The 19,839-nt window shown below is 43.8% G+C and overlaps 1 protein-coding gene across 2 annotated transcripts in view; it reads right to left on the reverse strand.

Moving 5' to 3' along the window:
* USP24 (ubiquitin specific peptidase 24) overlaps positions 1-16,911 on the reverse strand; it is a 60,885-nt gene extending 43,974 nt beyond the window's left edge. For both annotated transcript variants that reach the window (XM_075181721.1, XM_075181720.1), the window contains exon 1: positions 16,534-16,911. In XM_075181721.1, coding sequence (XP_075037822.1) covers positions 16,534-16,788 — 255 coding nt within the window. In that variant the 5' untranslated portion in view covers positions 16,789-16,911. The remainder of the gene's footprint in view (positions 1-16,533) is intronic.
* Positions 16,912-19,839: the final 2,928 nt, after the last annotated feature.

Genomic DNA, 19,839 nt, shown 5'->3' on the forward strand with positions numbered 1-19,839 from the left:
AGACCAATATTCAACCTATCAAGTCACTAACACCTACCCACTCCTGTGTGGCTAGGTGTAAGGTAGACTCTAAGACGGTCAGTATTACACAAGTTTACTTTTTATATACTAATCTGACTTTGGTTTTTGCCGACAGCATCTCCATAATGCCAGAAACATGCCATGCAAATAAGACCAGAGACAGACTGAGCAGCACCGCCTGTCTCCCTGTCTGCCCTCACAGCAGATCTACGTTCTGTCGCTCTAGGTCTTAACATATCAGGGGGTGCATCAATGTTCCTACTAAACAGTGGATGGGAGCTTTAGCCCCCTGCGCCAAACTGCAAGATGCCTCCCGTACCAGTCGCATTGCTGGAAGTCCACTGTCTGGCCATATAATCAGTAAAATCTGAGACCTGTGTCCCCCGTGGGGTGTCTATGTATTTTATTTCCTGGTTAGGACGTCACCTGAAGTCTACTATGGCTGATTACAAGGCTCTCTGTCGGTCTTTTTATGTTAGGGAATTTAGACTGTAAGCGCCAATGGGGCAGGAACTGGTGTGAATGAGTTCTATGTACAGCGCTGCGGAATCAGTGGCGCTATATAAATAAATGATGATGTTGATGATGACGACAACATTACTGTTTAATCTTAACCTGCGAATTTCTCATATTCTTCCCGCAGCCCTTTAAAGATACATAACTAATTTTAAGGTGTCTTCCCATAAGGCATGCATTTACATATTTATTAGTCCTCTACACAAGAACTATGCAAACAGCTTCTGCAGCTGGAGGGGAGACTTAAGATGACAGGATACAAAAGTGAAACAAAGTTACTAAGTGCTGTTCCAGCTCTGCTATTGTTCAGCTGTTTCCTGTGCAAGGTCACAGACTCCTCAGCTTCCTGTATCTTCTTCTATAGCTGCTGCTTGAGCGACAAGGAATAAGACTTTCTCTAAGATGACTGATGTCATCTGCCGGATTTAAGAGCCCAATTTTGAAGTGCAATGGGGTAGGGGGGTGGTTATATTGAGGCTTACAGGGGAAGTAGAACAAGAAAATGATGACACGTTCAGAATAAATCCCACACTAGTGGGATCAGAAACCACTAAAGCCACTGACAATATGACTCATTGTAAGTTTGAAATGTACATTTCTGAAAGCTCCCAAAACAATGCAATGTTGTAAATGAAAGAACATCTTTAAATAGTGCCATAATTTCTAAGCACAGCTATAAGACTCCGCAGAGCGTCACAACTACAAATTACAGATCGGAGCCCGCTCCGAGGCTTGTGTGTGATCGGAGACACTGCATTAATGTCACAAACGGCTTTGCTACAAATTCCAGACCGCAGACACCCTCAGCCAGAAAACTCACATGGAAATGCTTTACAAGTGCCTTGTAGCGGTTTTCTGCAGTACTATTCAGTGACCTAACAGAACTTTACTTTCTACAACACAATATCTTGCTGTGTACGCTAATATTTCACAAACATCTGTAAATATTACCAATGGTTTTTACTTCACCAGTCGGAGAGCAGTCTATGGGGACTGTGAAAATACCCTATTTATCATCATCTATTTATACAGCGCCACGAATACCCTATCAATCATCTATTTATATAGCGCCACTAATTCTGCACCACTATACAGAGAACTCACTCACATCAGTCCCTGCCTCATTGTAGCTTACAGTCTAAATTAACTAATATATACACACACACACACACACATGCAGACTAGGGTCAATTTTAATAGCAGCCAATTAACCTACCAGTATGTTTTTGGAGTGTGGGAGCAAACCAGAGCACCTGGAGGAAACCCACGCAAACACGGGGAGAACATACAAACTCCACACAGATAAGGCCATAGTTGGGAATTGAACTCACAACCCCAGTGCTGTAAGGCAGAAGTGCTAACCACTGAGCCACCGTGCTGCACAAGCTCTGATATTCGGAGCTTGACCCCAACAGATAATGTCATCTGAAGTTGCCGTTAGCTGATGTGGGGAGGGCATCGCAGTGGAGGGATCTTCGGATCCCTTCTTGGCAGGTTTTGTGCTCCTCCCCATCGCAAATTGTGCAAGGTCATAAGAACCTATAAGTAAAGTGATTGCAATATTTTGATAACTTACCAAGTTAATGCATTTCTTTTCCTTGCGCTAAGAAATGATTATTAACATGAGCAATATGCGATGGGTCATAAATAGAAACGTAAGATCGATTCAGATGTGCGAAAACTACATGTATTTTTGACAAAGAAAAAGAGTTTCCCAATGTAAGACACTTGTTAATAAATTAGCTTGTGTCACCTCCTGAGTCAGTTTTGTGGCTGGAAAATATGCCGTTGAACGCCAATGTGACACCCACCTGTCTCCCACCTACCACTCCTCCGCCATTAGTCACACACATATAAACACGATTCAGCCTTCGTCTAAAAGAACAGTCTTTGGAAAAATGATAAACAGAAAGAAGCAGCTGTAACTTGTACACAATACTGTAGACAAATGCTTATTTGAGGTTATAAAATACTGATGTAGTTTTAGCTGTAGATATCTAACCCCTAATCACAGTAACTTGTGATCCACATTAGACTCCTTTACAGAGAGATTGTTCATGCAGAACCCCCAACGCCGTGACAAAACGAGAGGAACAAAAGGCGTAATTAGCTTCTGCTTTAGAAAAGTGAGGTCGCTCCTGTTAATTAACAGTGTTTGAGAAGTGGAGATTAGGGAATTATTTCATTACACAAAGAGATGAGATGCAGGATTGCAATGCAGAACAAAGGGGAATAAAAAGGAACATCTTGTCACACTCCATATTGTCATCCCTTAATATATACCGTACACTGAACAAACCTCAACAGGTCTGTGGCCCCCAAGCCTCTAAAACTCCTATATAGTACTGTGAACAAACAGCAACAATGCCATCTCAAAAACTGACTTATAGCTATTTATCTAATAAACATTAGGAAATCTTCTGAGCACGCAATGGTAAAATATCCAGGCATGCGCAGTTCATGAATGCAAAAGGCTCCGGCTGGATAAAGGTAAGTGGCTCAGTGATTAGCACTTCTGCCTCACAGCACTGGGGTAATGAGTTTGATTCCCAACTATGACCTTATCTGTGAGGAGTTTGTATGTTCTCACCGTGTTTGCGTGGGTTTCCTCCGGGTGCTCCGGTTTCCTCCCACACTCCAAAAACATACTGGTAGGTTAATTGGCTGCTATTAAAATTGACACTAGCCTCTGTGTGTGTGTGTGTGTGTGTGTGTGTGTGTGTGTGTGTGTGTGTTAGGGAATTTAGACTGTAAGCTCCAATGGGGCAGGGACTGATGTGAGTGAGATCTCTGTACAGCGCTGCGGAATTGGTGGTGCTATATAAATAGATGATGATGATGATGCACAGGGCTCTCTGGATGATTGCTGCTTAACACCATCTTAAGAAATAGTCAGGATTTTAAGCTTTTTGCAACTTTACAAACTACATAGTTTCGCAGTCCCAATATTAAAATATGGGGCTGCGTTCAGAAGCAATAAAATAGGTTATGAAAAATCTATGTTTTCTCTTTCGGTTAACCCTTAGTAAAGAACATGAGAGAAAATTGCTATTTTCTGTTTATATGGCTCAGCGCACCTTTGTAAATAGACCCATTTGTGTTTTATAGTCACTCATTATGGAATTTAACTTATTTTAGATTAAAGACCACTAATTACCAATACAGTGGTATCAGTTCTTATACCTTGACAAAAATATAGAATATTTGAAACGGATTATAATGGCAAACTGAAAAGCTGTAGAAATCCTGCACAATCTGAACCTAGACATCACGATAATACAGTATAATTATAATTTAGTCTATAATACTAGCCTAAAACAAGCAAAAACTGGTGTTATAGCAAGGTTGGTGCTGTATAGAGGGTGACATTGCACAAGCAATCTGTGTTGATTACCTTTTAGGTAGAGTATGTACTCCTTGGTAAGTAACTGTGTCACTATAAAGTCGGGTGGTATAAAGTGGGAGCAAATTATATTTTTCCTAGGGCTAGTAGATCGCCTGTGAGACAATAACCTGAGTGCTTTACCCAAACATCAACATTAGTGATCTACTGATGAGTGTGAGGAATGTACTGACAATACAACATGTCATTATTCCCAAATCTGGACAAATGAAAAGAAATTAAATTATAAGGGTCCTCCTGGGTTTGGGGTTGACGGGGACCACACCACTGGTAAGGCAAACTTTGCAATTATAAAAGTGAACGGCACCCAAAATTCAACCCAAGTTCCCCATAGAGTGAACACAATGCAGTATGGGATGATGTAAGAGTACTAGTAAAACTAACAGCTGACTCACAGTAAAGGGGTCTCTGTAGCATTCACTAACCTATATTGTAAATCTATATAGAACCTTTAACCAGAATTTTCCTGCCGTTGCCTTTACTAGCTGTACAATAGAGCTTTCTGTAGAGCAGAATTGGGTCCTAGGGCTGCATTGTGAAATGGTCCCTTGACCCACTATTTGTAAGATAAATGACCCCAAGCTGGGAGGCAGGAGAAGGTCACATGTACTTTAATAATACAACTTGTATTTTAGTTTCTATTCAAACCACTCTGAACCATGAAAGCCACTGAATAATCAGCCTCATGTCAGGCAGCGGTGCCCTCCAGGTCTGGCCACAGACGTACCATACAGCTTTCATCTTCCAACAACAACAACAAAGAAGAAACTATTCTTTGTACCACACTGCTAAAATTACAGGATGTTGCAAATATTATCTGAACCATACATTTTATTAATGAGCAAAGTTGTCAAAGGTCAAGGTATTGCTAACTTTTGAATTACAGGTGACCTGTTATCTGTAACTAATGCATTTTTATTTTATTTATTTATATTTATTTTTCTTACACAGGAAAAAATAAATAAATACTACACTTCCTCCAGTTTGGGAAGTACACAGAAAACTGTGCACAATGTGTGTGAATGATGCAGCTCCAGTTGGACTATACTTTAGCAGCAGGTGTTCCACATACCACCAAGTTCCCATTTTATAAATCTTCCTCTTGTTCTTAGCAATTGGAAGATCTGGCGAGCACCACCCGACTGCCATAGTCCTAGTTGACTTATACAAGTCAGACCTACAAACTCTTGGGGGTAAATGTATCAAGCTGCGAGTTTCCAACAGGGTTTGAAAAGTGGAGATGTTGCCTCTAGCAACCAATCAGATTGTAGCAGTCATTTTGTAGAATGTACTAAATAAATAGCTAGAATCTGGTTGCTAGAGGCAACATCTCCATTTTTCAAACCTCCTGGAAAGTCGCAGCTTGATACATTTACCCCCTGGTCCCTATTCCTCTCAAAATAAGCTTGTAGATTGCAGACCACACTTCTAAGAGTCCCGACTGACACAACAAAGTATTTTGAGAAGTCTGGTCATCCTTACTGCCATTAAATCTCCTGGGCCTAAAACAAGCTGAAACCTCAAGCACTCTTCTGTTTGCCTGCAAAGAATAGCCATGAGTGGTCACACTGGAATGTACAAGTGGAATCCAAAATGAAGAGCGATTTGCTTACATGCGGGGCTAAGCAATGTTATGGACATGGCTTCTGATTTGGAGACATTAATATGAAGCCCTGACAGTCATTTGAATTTATCCAGGAGACTAAAAAGACAGGGCAGCAGAGTTCTGGAAAGGAAGAACAGCAAAATCTACTGGCAGACGCACAACGCAAGAAACGGCACAGAAAACGTACCGCCACATCACTAAAACGCATCTAAAGCATGCATATATTTTTCTGGCAAAGACATTAAGGGGCATATTCAATTCCGATCCCGATCCGCGGGATCGCGCTGGAACGGGCGCGAACCTAATCCGCGGTACCGTATTACCGGCAGTACTGCGCATTTTCCGCGGTAACGCTCGTTACCGCGGATCGGAATTGAATATGCCCCTAAATGTTGGATCATTTTGATCAATACATGGAAAAGTATCCCTCTGAGTGTGCGCTATTTGGTTTATTGGTTCTCAAACTCTTCATGATTTAGATGAAGAGCTGAACACATTTAAGGTCAAATTTAAGCAGAAATTCATTAAAGCTCTAACAAACCTTCTGGCACTTCTGTAGCCAACTGATGTCAGGGAAGTTACATCGCTTTGGGTTTTACCGTGTCATGTGGTGGGGAACAAACTCGCCCTCCCACATTGTAGATCATTGTGTCCCCACAACAGTCCCTGACTCATCACAGCAGCCACAGTGCTGGGGGACGACGACGACTAATTAATCTCTAATTAAAGAGATAGAAGGCGAACATTTTATTGGGAGCCTATCGTGAAAATGTTGCCTCCCATACAGGGTTAATAACCCCTCCAGCACTCAGCAAGCTAATCACCTCTAAGCTCAGTACGTCCTCAACCAATGAGATCGCAGGAACCAGCGTCATTCATCCACAAATAAGCCCATACAGAATGTATTGACAAACATAAATGACACAGGAAATATATACACAGAGGTACCAGGCATAAATATACATGGTGAGAGGCAAACTTTACATTACAGCTATTGGTTTTACAAGTTTTGAGGATACATCAACATTATTTACAGAAATTTGCTGGTTCAGTTTATTTGTCTTAACCAGAAAGGGGCATTGTTTTTAGTGAAAAGAAACTGGTTCCTGCAAGATGTTTAATAACATTCTGGAAAAATCACACAACAGAACTTTATGAAACCAATATGTAAATACCCTGCTGTGCCCGTCAGCGTAATAGCACAAATACAGGGATACAAGCGATTTATAAACATCAGCATATTAAATTGTCTCCGCGAGATGCAGCGCTTACCTTTCATTACACTAAGGGGTGCTCTACCTGCACAAAGAACATTAGATTAAGCCACCAGAGAAAAGACTCCAGCTGAGCAATTTATACTAGCAAGAAATGAAAAGTATTGTAAATAAACATCACAATTTAAACAAAACCAATAAGGAAAACAGCATGAAGAATTAAGCCTCTTGACTGTAGACTTCAGAAGCAGCTACATTATAGTGTTGCACTGTTATTACTGAATTATTCTTGGAGAGTAGTTCTCCACATTGCCATGTGAGACCACCTAAAATAAAGTCTGCAACCACCAATTAGCTGCCGACCCCACCTTGTATAATGTATTGTATCACTAAGGTCTCCTCCTCCTGCAGTGCTAGTACACCTCCTGTGACGAGCAATACACTAGGGGAATGCAGAAAACAAAAAAAATCCCAAACTTCCTGAATTCACTGGGAATTAGTAATATCAACACAGCATTATCCGGATTGACCCATCTATACGAATTAATTAAGGGGTCAAGAAGCAGCAAGTGGGGCGTAAACTGCCTTAATCATCGCCTCTTCTGTCCGTCAGTACTAACCCGCAGGCGTATCACACAAACACCTCCCCTGGCTGTTTTTCTAGGACTGTCCAGTGTTTTTGGCTCTAACTGGTGATTGTGAACTAGGACATTAAGTAGTTAATCATCCCACCTGATCAGGTGTAACCAAATAGTACATTTAAACAGTGTCCCTAACTACGCTGAGCGATATCACCACATTTCATTCAAGGAAGCACTTCCTGAACAATAAAAAAAACAACAATCTTGTAGTAGTTACTGTGGCCAGGGGCTTTATGTTGCAAACTTTAATAGCTCCATTTAATTTGCAGCTTTGTGACAATCTTTAAGGAAGCAGACTCACATAAACACAGAATGTCAGTTATGTTTGTAAATGAGCTTTAGGTATAGAGGATTATATGTGAGCAGACAGAGCATGTCTACACTTGCACAATACACTTACATTACAGGCTGCGAACACACTTCATAGGATTAGCAATCAATGTGGTCAATGTAACAATGTCACAACCCGCTGTTTGCCTGTAAACCTGAATAGAACACTCAATAGGAAAGGTGAGGTAACAAAGAGCTTCTCGTTATCAAGGGTCCTCTATTTACTAAACCGCATAAGCGTGAGCAATATTTGTGAGAATCCAGCCTATCAGTTCATTAGGAACTATTGACAGCATGGAGTTAAGAGGCACATTGAATACTTCTACTAGGTTTAGGCCACAAGTACACTGTAAAGCAGGCCTGGCAAGCTTGTGGCTCTCCAGATGTTGCAAAACTACCAGATCCAGCATGCTTTGCCATCAGATAGCCAGCAGATAGTTTGCAAAGTATGCTGGGACTTGTAGTTTCACAAACATTTGTAGAGCTACAGGATGGCCAGTCCTGCTTTAAAGCTTCAAAAAGCATTTTTTTGGTCCTGCAAAAAACCCAACCACCTGATAACACACACTAACATGCACCAGTGGTTTAACAGCAGTATAAATAGCCAATATACTTTATCTCATTACACAGGCTGCTCCATGCAAGGTAATTATTAATCATGCTCTGCTGTTACACAATAACACACACAGTAATCTGTATTAAAGGCCATTTAAAGAGCAGAGGATATCTTGGGAAACGTACAGTACGGCTGCACCTCTAAATACAGATCTGTCCGTTCAGAAATGGAATGACAACAGGTGGAAATGTACAATTCAGAGGATTGGTTGAGGCACATCTCAAATCCTAAGCTGGGGACATTTCTGGACACTGGGGCATCATTTAATTTTACCATTGCACCAGTTTTCATAAAATGTCCCTTCCACTTGGATTAGTGTGTAAACTGTTAGCAGCAATGTCAGCTAGTTTTATTTTGAACAGACAGATAATAAATACAAAAATTACAAAACAATAACAGATAAATATAAAAAGGTCCACGGTTTGTAGGACCGGGTTGATTTTATGCCAAGAGCAGTAAATAAAATTAGTTTTTCTTCTAGGCAAACCTATCATATACTACAGATATATATATATATACACACACACACATACATATATATATACACACACACACGTATACTGACAGAGTTGGGGAGACTGTTTATTGGAGCATCTGTCACAGAGTTTAGAAATCTGGATTTTGTCCCAAAACTGTGAAATCTTGGGCCAGAACCAGAGTTCACCTATAGCTACAGTTCCTTAAATGGGCTTGGACACATTTTTTCAATCAATCAGGGGAGTATTACCATCTATAGGGTAACTGATATGCCGTTTTATTACTCAGTCAATATTGAGGTACAGGATATCCTCTCCATCATCTCTTGTCAACAATCATCCTATGACGGGGGCCCAATGTCAGACTCCCAATCAGAACCATGTCTTCAATGTAGGTCTGATATTGAACAACATTATAAATAGAGGAGATCAGACATCGCCACAGGGGAGTCTGGTCTACAAGCATATTATTTTGAAGGTGGAAGAAGAGCGAAAAGTATCCTGAGGGAGCGAGGGGGGGGGGGGGGGGGCACTTATTTTATTTCTGTTCTTTTTTATAGATCACAAGGTTGACAAAACTACAAAAAACCAGCAATGGCAAACATCTCAGCCACAGACACCAATAGTTTATGCCATGGGGACAACATCTCATGCCCTTTCACAGTTTGTAATACAGCAAAACACTTCTTGTCTCACAGAGTTTTCACTGCTTAGTGTATATAGTCCAGTACTGGAAATCATAGTAGCAAACAGCCAAAGACTGATATTGTACAACGACACAGAATACAAAGCTCTACCTGCTGCACGTCTCAGCAGAGTCGGGTTATACACAAGTGGAACAAGCCAAGGTTCTAAAAGGTCAACAAGATCTAGTTTACTGCCTTGCTGGCTGTTAAGAGATTTATTCTGTGACATGGTTAATAACAAACAGTCACGTCTTGTAATGGGAAACCCAGATAATAACAGAATGCGAAACAACAAGTACACCGTGACCGACAACTGAAACCATTATTTTACAACAATCTGTTACAAAAGACGGCAATATCCAGCCCACTCTAGCAGGGGAGGAGTTGCTGCAAAATCCCTGATCGTTCTGCAAGGGCACAGACCTGGCTGCAGTCCCATTTATCTCAGTAGAGGGCTGCTAAGCTGCTGAACCTATGATATAAACAAGCACGATGTGCATGGTTATGTTACAACTCCTTTCTGTACTACGAAGGGAGACCATCCCATCACCCACACAGCCATGTTCTGGTCTGAGCAGCTGTTCATACGACTGCAGGACACTAATGACATCACTGGGGCATGAAGTGAGGTCACCGGCTTGGCGTGAATACTGGGGCCGCACACAAAATCAGTGTAAATAATGGCACTCGAGGAATCTAGTAGACGTGAACTGTCCCTGCAGTAATAGTGTTTCATGAGAGATTAAGATATTGACACTTCTTGCATCAGGCAGCAGCACAGAGCAATATCATCAACATGTCCAAGGTTTCATTATAGGAAAAACAATCTGCGCTACGCAACACAAAGCCAACAGCAACCATTAGTGTGCTTACTAAATGAAAAGGAAGGATAGCCTAGCCTGGGAACGGTGTAAACAATTTATTATATATATATATATATATATATATATATATATATATATATATATATATATAGCCCTATTATATTATAGAGCTTAGTGGTGTGTTTTTTAAAATGTTTATTTTGAACTGCATGTAGTACAAATATAGCAATATGAAACAACTGAGAAATATTCACAACATATCACATGGCAGATACACTCCTGTAAACACGCAAGGCAACCAATCTAAGCAGAGAAGGACACGACCCATTGAGCCGCGTGATACAAAATAAAAAAACTAACAGGAGATCATCATGCAGTTTTTATTTTAGTGGCGTAAAAAGTTGTTGTATTTTCAATATGTAGAGCGGGTTAATTTTTTTAATCTAAGAACGGCAGTGTAGTTTTACCGTTAGAACTGAAAGAAATAGTGAATTTGCAGATTCGAAACAAATGAAGATTCATCTTTTAGACATAGAAATTGTATTCCTGCAATTGGTGAATACAGCTTTGGTGTAGTGTGAGAGGTGTATTCTTAATTAATAAAAAAATACTAAGGAACAGTCGGCTAATGTGAAATTTCCAGCAGTAAAAGCTTTTTCCTTGACCTAAACATTACTGGGTCATTGCTATTCTGATTGTGAACATACAACGTATCCTGGATGACGACAGTTGCAGAGAGCGGCTCCCATTCAGAGTGTACGAGCAATTTCATTCTGAATATATAACTGAAACTACTAATACCACTACTGTAGACACCTAACCTCAAACATAGATTACATGCAGGGGAGACCAAAAACCAACAGATTCTGGGGCGTATGTACCACATTGAATCATACAATGCCTTGGTGTGTTGTCATTTTAAATATGTGCATCTTCCTTTCTTTCTAGCCTACCTTGCAGCTGCTTAACACACTACACAGTGCGGTATGAATATTCCGATTTATGGCACCCTCTGAAACAGGAGCTGGTCACCATCTTTAATATTTAAGCAATATTGAATACACAGCAAAGGGCCAATCAATAACTACAGCAGAACAGTACCTGAGGTCAAATTGCAATAACATATAGCAGATTCAGGGCTTGTCATTTCCATCGGAAAGATTGGAGAATCTGTTATACTCAGCAGCCAGGACCATATTATATACTGTTCAGTATTGTATACAATTATGAAGCAGAATAATACAAAACTGCAGCCAGCATTGTGATCTGACCAAAACCTTCTAAGAAAAAAATGTTTATTTTACTTTTACGGTATATTACGGTCAGCATGACCCAGACCATCTGCAAGCACAGAAGTACTACTATATAGATCTAAAACCACTGACATGGAAGAGCAGCCGTATAGGGTTGTGGTCTGAAATTGAGGTCCAGAGCTGGAGGCAATATGGCAGAGAGATGTAACCTGGAGATCTGCAGCAGTTGTGGTACTACAACTCCCAGCATGCCCTGCAGGGTATGATTAACCTGGTAGCTTCACAGCAGCTTTGGTGCTGTTCATCTCTGCAGTAGATAATACAAACTAAAACCAATTTAAACAATCTCTAATTAAGTCATATTTTTATCTACAATGCAATCTTGTAAATGAGGTTACTGTATTCTCTGGAGACTGTTCTTTCCACTATGAGCTGCAGATGTGCAGAGTGATTTTACCAGCCCACAGTTCAGTGTAACAGACTAATATTTAACTATGTTTCATTATCTAAACAAAAGAACCTAACAGTGACTTACATGACAGTTACATACCCTGGATGTGCGCCAATGATATAACACTAATAATCAGTAGGATAACAATCTGTAACATGAATAATGCAAATCACACAACATAAATGTACGATGGTGGCCTAAGAGATGAACTAAAGATATGCAAACGATGCAAAGTATTAAAAGGAAGTAAGGTACACAAACAGCTTTTAATGTAGTTCTATCACTGCAAGATTATATAGACATAGTCTAGAGTATGATGCACATGTGTGTAACCAGTAGACTTTCTCTATTAATAGTTTACAACACACACAGCATTTCATCACACAGAGGCCTGTTCTGCAACCTCAGCGCCCTGTGCCCACATTAATGCAATGGAGCTACTCACAAAAACACAAGAGTTTCAACTTTCACCTGTAGTCTAGAACCACCTGCAAAATAGGAGAAACTATCAGCAATTTTAGCTTTACGCTAATTATTCTCTCTACAGCAGCAGCTCTTGTTGGTGTAAAATACATCTGCAACCAATCAGCTTACAGACAAAATCTGAGCTGGTCTTAGTTTAAATGGATTTATGTCAATGATCTTAACTGGATATTCCCCTCATCCCAAGTGTCTCGGTTTATCAGACATTAGCTTTACTTAGGAAATAAGATTATCTGCAGCAGTGATTGACATTTTCTGGCAAGAAAAGGAGGTCAATGTATCATATGCAACTTGGGGCAATGAAATGTTTTCTGCCACCTGCACCGCCCTCGCTTACTTCAAAACAGCGACCAGCGTGTAACAAACAAAAATGTGCAATGATTTTTTCCATGAAGCACAAGTATCTAACCAGTTGCTTGACATCTGCTGACAACATTTTGGGCAGGATTCCTTCAAATTGCAAGTGACACTACAATTCCATGGACCTCAGCCATCCACAAATATTTTACAGCAAATTCCTTTTATTACACAATTTACCTACAGATCTGTGATCATCTCTCATAACCATCTGCTGAACAGACTCTGCACACTACAGATATCTGCCTGCACTGCTGGTCCTGAGTGCGTACACACTTCCACATTTGTCCGACATCGTTCCAAGAGATTTTTAGGAAGTTTAGAAAACCAACAGACGTTGTTTAATAATACATGATTGTGGGAGTGAAGACACTAATGCAATATCTGACCAAAAGGTTGTGAATCATATGATCAGCATGAAATTGCATAGATGTGTAACAAGCTTAACAGTAAAAACTTCCTTACATTGCTATAGGTACCTGTTAAGTTATGTCTGGTTTGTGCGCTTATATTAAAAGATGTGTTATATAGGATTTGGAGATTATATAAAACTTAGTGTGCTCTGAATATAGCCTTTAAATAAAGATATTGGTGTATTCCCAGGAACAAGGACCATTTTCCAGACTCTATGCAATATATTTTTTGAAGACTTCTATGTGCTACTAGGGTAATCCCCCTATATTAAATGAGCTGGGAAGTTAGGGAGCAGACCAATGGCTGCAGGGGGTCATATTGGAGGATCTGAGAAGTATCAATATTTCCCAATCTCTTAGTGAAGTGTCATAACTAAAGATACCTTTACCTCCTGTTACAGTCCAATGTACTGCTTAATGTGAATGTGCAATCACACATAGCAACACATCAGCTAGTAACAGCTTATATGTTATTACAGATAGGCTTCTCTTTCTTTCATTAAATGCATTGTTTTAACTTATTACAGAGATTAATGATAATGTTCAGCCATTATGAAGGTTAGAAAGCCACATGAAGTAGATCAGAGGTTGATTATCACCCATCTAGTGCAAATTAGACCATAAAAGCTCATTACCGATTGTTTGCTACCAGCAGCTACATTGGTAAATAGACAAGTGCCTGATATAATACTCAATGCTTCCAATACTTCATGTTGTGATGGGCAGTTGGGCAGGACATATGTAAACAGGGACATACAAGGTAGACAAAGTAAATGCAGAAATGACAATAAAGGGTAGGGAGGGCCCTCATCATAAACCCAATCTGGTTTATAAAAATTTTAATATGTGATAAAAGTTACTGCAAACTCCAGTATGTACACAGTCTTGGACACACTATATGTCGATATAATGCTTGGAAAGCAAAAGTAAGTAGCACAGAAATATCCAAGTGGATCAAGAGGGATTTCCCACATACAAATATATAAGACATTTCTGACCTTCTATTGTTCTATGGATCAATAGCTCAGCTCTGGAGATTACAGACCTGTCTGAACACACACACACACAATAACAGTTAATTGAGGGCTGCTGATAAAGGAGAGTGTGTGAAATGAGCCCTATTGACGGCGTTCTCTTACTAGCAGAGTGCGGTTATACAAGAGCCAGGCCTAATATTCCTCATATATGTGATGACAAATCAAGCACCGGGGTCACTGTACAATTTATAGCTCTATATTCACTCCTGTAAATGACCCAGGGAAAGCAGACAAAAGTCACTGTCCCCTGAACATTTGATTGATTACATCCTCTAATATGCCAATGTTTTCATATTTACCGTCTATCTATAACATGACAACATGTACTCTTAAGATCATACACTTATGCCACAGCATGGACAAACTGGTATACACGGGACGATCCCTGAGATAAAGCCTACTTCCCAACCCCAAAACACATTTGGCGGGATGGGGTGGTACCATTATGACATTTACTCCAAATTGATTCCATACGCGTGGATGGAGAAGATTGACTACTGTTAATCATGACCATGATGTTGGAACAATTTAGGATTCAACTTTGTAATAAACTTGGGGGTCCCACACAACAGGTCGTGTTTCAAACGAGTTAATATGTTTGACAGGGTCAATAATTCTCAACCGTTACCTTGTGGATATTTGCGGACAAGAATTGAGAAACCTTTATAATACTTAGCTCAGATACTACACTCTAGGATCCAGTCTCTCTCTGACACTAGTAGACACAGACCCCAGTAATGTCTCTTAGCAGTAGCAGATACAAACCTCCAGCATACTACTAAAGCACATCATACCCAGGACCCCACATCACCTGGAGGTAACCACCAACATTAGGAGGCAAAGGACCCTCACTTCATCTGCGCAGCCCCTAGCACAGATCACCAAGGGATTTCCAACCACTGTGTATCACAGGCACCCACAGCAAACCCCCTGGCAGCAGTAGGCACACCCACTGGCAGCAACAGGCATTGCTCCCCAGCAGTGGTAGGCATACAACCCCAGGCGGCATAAGCACACACTCCCCCAGTGAACCTGACAGTGGTATGCACTGTGAACCCCATAGCAGCATTAGGCACGCATTCCCAGTGAACTCCCTCCAACAGTGGTAATCACCAACCCCCCCCTGCTGTAATCACACACAAATGACAGCCATCCCCTCAGAAGCATGGTTCACCCCCCCCGCCCCCCCGGCAGTAGCACTGCACCTCTCCCCAGTGCCGGACTCCCCCCATGTCAGTAGCACAGGTACATCCCCCAGTGACAGAACCCCCCTTATCAATAGCATAGCATGGTAACCCCCCATCCTGTCAGTAGCACAGCACACTCCCCCCCCACCTTGCACGACAGTAGTACTGTACATCCCACCCCCCAAGTGACAGACCACCACCTCCTGTCGGTAGCGGGGTACACCCCCCAGGGTCAGAACCCCCCCATGTCAGTAGTACTGTACATCCCACCCACCCCCCAAGTGACAGACCACCACCTCCTGTCAGTAGCAAGGTACACCCCCCAGGGCCAGAACCCCCCCATGTCAGTAGTACAGGTACATCCCCCCAGTGCCAGACCTCACCTCCTATCAGTAGCACAGCCCCCCCCCCTCCCATCCCCTCCAACATGTCAGTAGCAGGGTACACCACCCATAGACAACCCCCACTATCCTGTCAGTAGCCAGGAACACCCCCCAATGACAGACCCCCACTGCTGTCAGTAGCAGAGTACACCCCCCCCCCCCTGTCAGTAGCAGGGTACACCCCCCAGTGACAGACCCCCTCCCCATCAGCAGCAGGGTACACCCCCCATAGACAACCCCCCCTACCCTGTCAGTAGCCAGGAACACCCCCCAATGACAGACCCCCACCGTCAGTAGCAGGGTACACCCCCCAGTGACAGACCCCCTCCCCGTCAGCAGCAGGGTACACCCCCCAGTGACAGATCCCCCCCTCCTGTCAGTAACAGGGTACACCCCACAATGACAGACCCCCACTGCTGTCAGTAGCAGAGTACCCCCCCGCCTGTCAGTAGGAGGGTACATCCCGCAATGACACCCCCCATGTCAGTAGCAGGGTACACCCCCCATGTCAGTAGCAGGGTACACCCCCCATGTCTGCAGCAGGGTACACCCCCCATGTCAGTAGCCCGGCACACCCCCAGCAGCGGTGACACATGGCGGCCGCAGTCTGACAGGTCTCCCGCCTCCTCCTCTCACCTCGGGCTCCACCACCTCATGGTAGGCTGGGGGCGGGTCGAAGCCCGTGCTCCTGCCGCCGCCGCCGCTGTCTCCCCGGGGGCCGCTGTCCATGGGCTCGTAGCCGTAGTCCAGCCCGGGCCGCTCGTTGGTCAGCAGAGCCACCGCCTCGTTGATGTCGTTCTTGGCCATACGCAGCGCCTTGCGGATGGCGCTGGGGTCGGAGAAGCCCATGCAGAGCAGGGTGGTCATGTGCTGCTCCTCCTCGGTCTCCATACTGCTCCTTCCCGGGGGCCCCGGCCCGCTGCACACACCGGGGATCAGACCCTGCACCTCACGGGAGCGACTCTGTGCGCCGCCATGTTTACTGCCGCCCCGGCCCACGCCCGCCCGGAGAGGGTGTGGCCAGCGCTGACACATGACGTCCCACGTGGGCGGCGGACATCTTGCGGTTGGCGGGATGCGCGCGCGTCTGTGAGAGCTGCCAACCAAACAGTATATGTAATATCTGATCTATACAGTTCTGTCTTCTAAATCCTTGTTCTCATATAGTATTATGTTGTGTGTTACAGACTGAGAGTTATATAGTGGAAGGAGCAGGGTCCCCCCGGCAGCACAGAGTATATCAGGAGATGAGTGATGTGTTAGTGAGGACAGGGCTGCATGTGACAGGGGCAGGGACATGATGTGAGGAGGGGAATGGAGGCAGCAGGAAGCCACAGACTGAGAGTTATATAGTGGAAGGAGCAGAGTCCCCCAGCAGCACAGAGTATATCAGGAGAGGAGTGATGTGTTAGTGAGGACAGGGCTGCATGTGACAGGGGCTGTGACATGATGTGAGGAGGGGAATGGGGGCAGCAGGAAGCCACAGACTGAGAGTTATATAGTGGAAGGAGCAGGGTCCTCCAGCAGCACAGAGTATATCAGGAGATGAGTGATGTGTTAGTGAGGACAGGGCTGCATGTGACAGGGGCAGTGACATGATGTGAGGAGGGGAATGGAGGCAGCAGGAAGCCACAGACTGAGAGTTATATAGTGGAAGGAGCAGGGTCCTCCAGCAGCACAGAGTATATCAGGAGATGAGTGATGTGTTAGTGAGGACAGGGCTGCATGTGACAGGGGCAGTGACATGATGTGAGGAGGGGAATGGAGGCAGCAGGAAGCCACAGACTGAGAGTTATATAGTGGAAGGAGCAGAGTCCCCCAGCAGCACAGAGTATATCAGGAGAGGAGTGATGTGTTAGTGAGGACAGGGCTGCATGTGACAGGGGCAGTGACATGATGTGAGGAGGGGAATGGAGGCAGCAGGAAGCCACAGACTGAGAGTTATATAGTGGAAGGAGCAGGGTCCCCAGCAGCACAGAGTATATCAGGAGATGAGTGATGTGTTAGTGAGGACAGGGCTGCATGTGACAGGGGCAGTGACATGATGTGAGGAGGGGAATGGAGGCTGCAGGAAGCCACAGACTGAGAGTTATAAAGTGGAAGGAGCAGGGTCCCCAGCAGCACAGAGTATATCAGGAGATGAGTGATGTGTTAGTGAGGACAGGGCTGCATGTGACAGGGGCAGTGACATGATGTGAGGAGGGGAATGGAGGCAGCAGGAAGCCACAGACTGAGAGTTATATAGTGGAAGGAGCAGGGTCCCCAGCAGCACAGAGTATATCAGGAGATGAGTGATGTGTTAGTGAGGACAGGGCTGCATGTGACAGGGGCAGTGACATGATGTGAGGAGGGGAATGGAGGCTGCAGGAAGCCACAGACTGAGAGTTATAAAGTGGAAGGAGCAGGGTCCCCAGCAGCACAGAGTATATCAGGAGATGAGTGATGTGTTAGTGAGGACAGGGCTGCATGTGACAGGGGCAGTGACATGATGTGAGGAGGGGAATGGAGGCAGCAGGAAGCCACAGACTGAGAGTTATATAGTGGAAGGAGCAGGGTCCCCAGCAGCACAGAGTATATCAGGAGATGAGTGATGTGTTAGTGAGGACAGGGCTGCATGTGACAGGGGCAGTGACATGATGTGAGGAGGGGAATGGAGGCAGCAGGAAGCTACAGACTGAGAGTTATATAGTGGAATGAGCAGAGTCCCCCAGCAGCACAGAATATATCAGGAGATGAGTGATGTGTTAGTGAGGACAGGGCTGCATGTGACAGGGCAGTGACATGATGTGAGGAGGGGAATGGAGGCTGCAGGAAGCCACAGACTGAGAGTTATAAAGTGGAAGGAGCAGGGTCCCCAGCAGCACAGAGTATATCAGGAGATGAGTGATGTGTTAGTGAGGACAGTGCTGCATGTGACAGGGGCAGTGACATGATGTGAGGAGGGGAATGGAGGCAGCCGGAAGCCACAGACTGAGAGTTATATAGTGGAAGGAGCAGGGTCCCCAGCAGCACAGAGTATATCAGGAGATGAGTGATGTGTTAGTGAGGACAGGGCTGCATGTGACAGGGGCAGTGACATGATGTGAGGAGGGGAATGGAGGCAGCCGGAAGCCACAGACTGAGAGTTATATAGTGGGAGAAGCAGGGTCCCCCAGCAGCACAGAGTATATCAGGAGATGAGTGATGTGTTAGTGAGGACAGGGCTGCATGTGACAGGGGCAGTGACATGATGTGAGGAGGGGAATGGAGGCAGCCGGAAGTCACAGACTGAGAGTTATATAGTGGGAGGAGCAGGGTCCCCCGGCAGCACAGAGTATATCAGGAGATGAGTGATGTGTTGGGCTGCATGTGACAGGGGCAGTGATATGATGTGAGGAGGGGAATGGAGGCAGCCGGAAGCCACAGACTGAGAGTTATATAGTGGATGGAGCAGGGTCCCCCGGCAGTACAGAATAGTGATCAGAGGATTCTATCTGACTGATACAGGAAGCTTGTGGTGTTAATCACACCTCTGTATGAAATAAAGCTCATACATCCATCTGGTTCAATTAGAATTATATATTTTATATTCTTGTTCTGATTAGGAAGGTATATCTAGTACACTTGTTAAGGGATTTGAGGACCACTGCATCATAGAGAAAGGTGAAGGTCTGAGTCAGTGTATTCCAGTTATTTCTGCTGTCTATCAAACCTATTTCTAAGGTCCCATCCTCTCAGGTGCTTGTTTCTTGTCTGCTTTACAGCTCACGTGCGCCAGATTGCAAGCAGTGTTTTATAGATGTGTTCACAAAAATAAGCACTTGATTTTTCTTGTCCCACATCGGTTGCGCTCCTTGAACTGTATCTGCACAGGTCTATGATGTCAGTCGGACTCTATATCATCATCTCTGCCCTGTGATCGGTGTCTGAGCAATAGGTACCCACAGTCGCCTGAATTACTGT

The sequence above is a fragment of the Mixophyes fleayi genome, chromosome 8 (assembly GCF_038048845.1).
Source record: "Mixophyes fleayi isolate aMixFle1 chromosome 8, aMixFle1.hap1, whole genome shotgun sequence".
Classification (NCBI taxonomy): Eukaryota; Metazoa; Chordata; class Amphibia; order Anura; family Limnodynastidae; genus Mixophyes; species Mixophyes fleayi.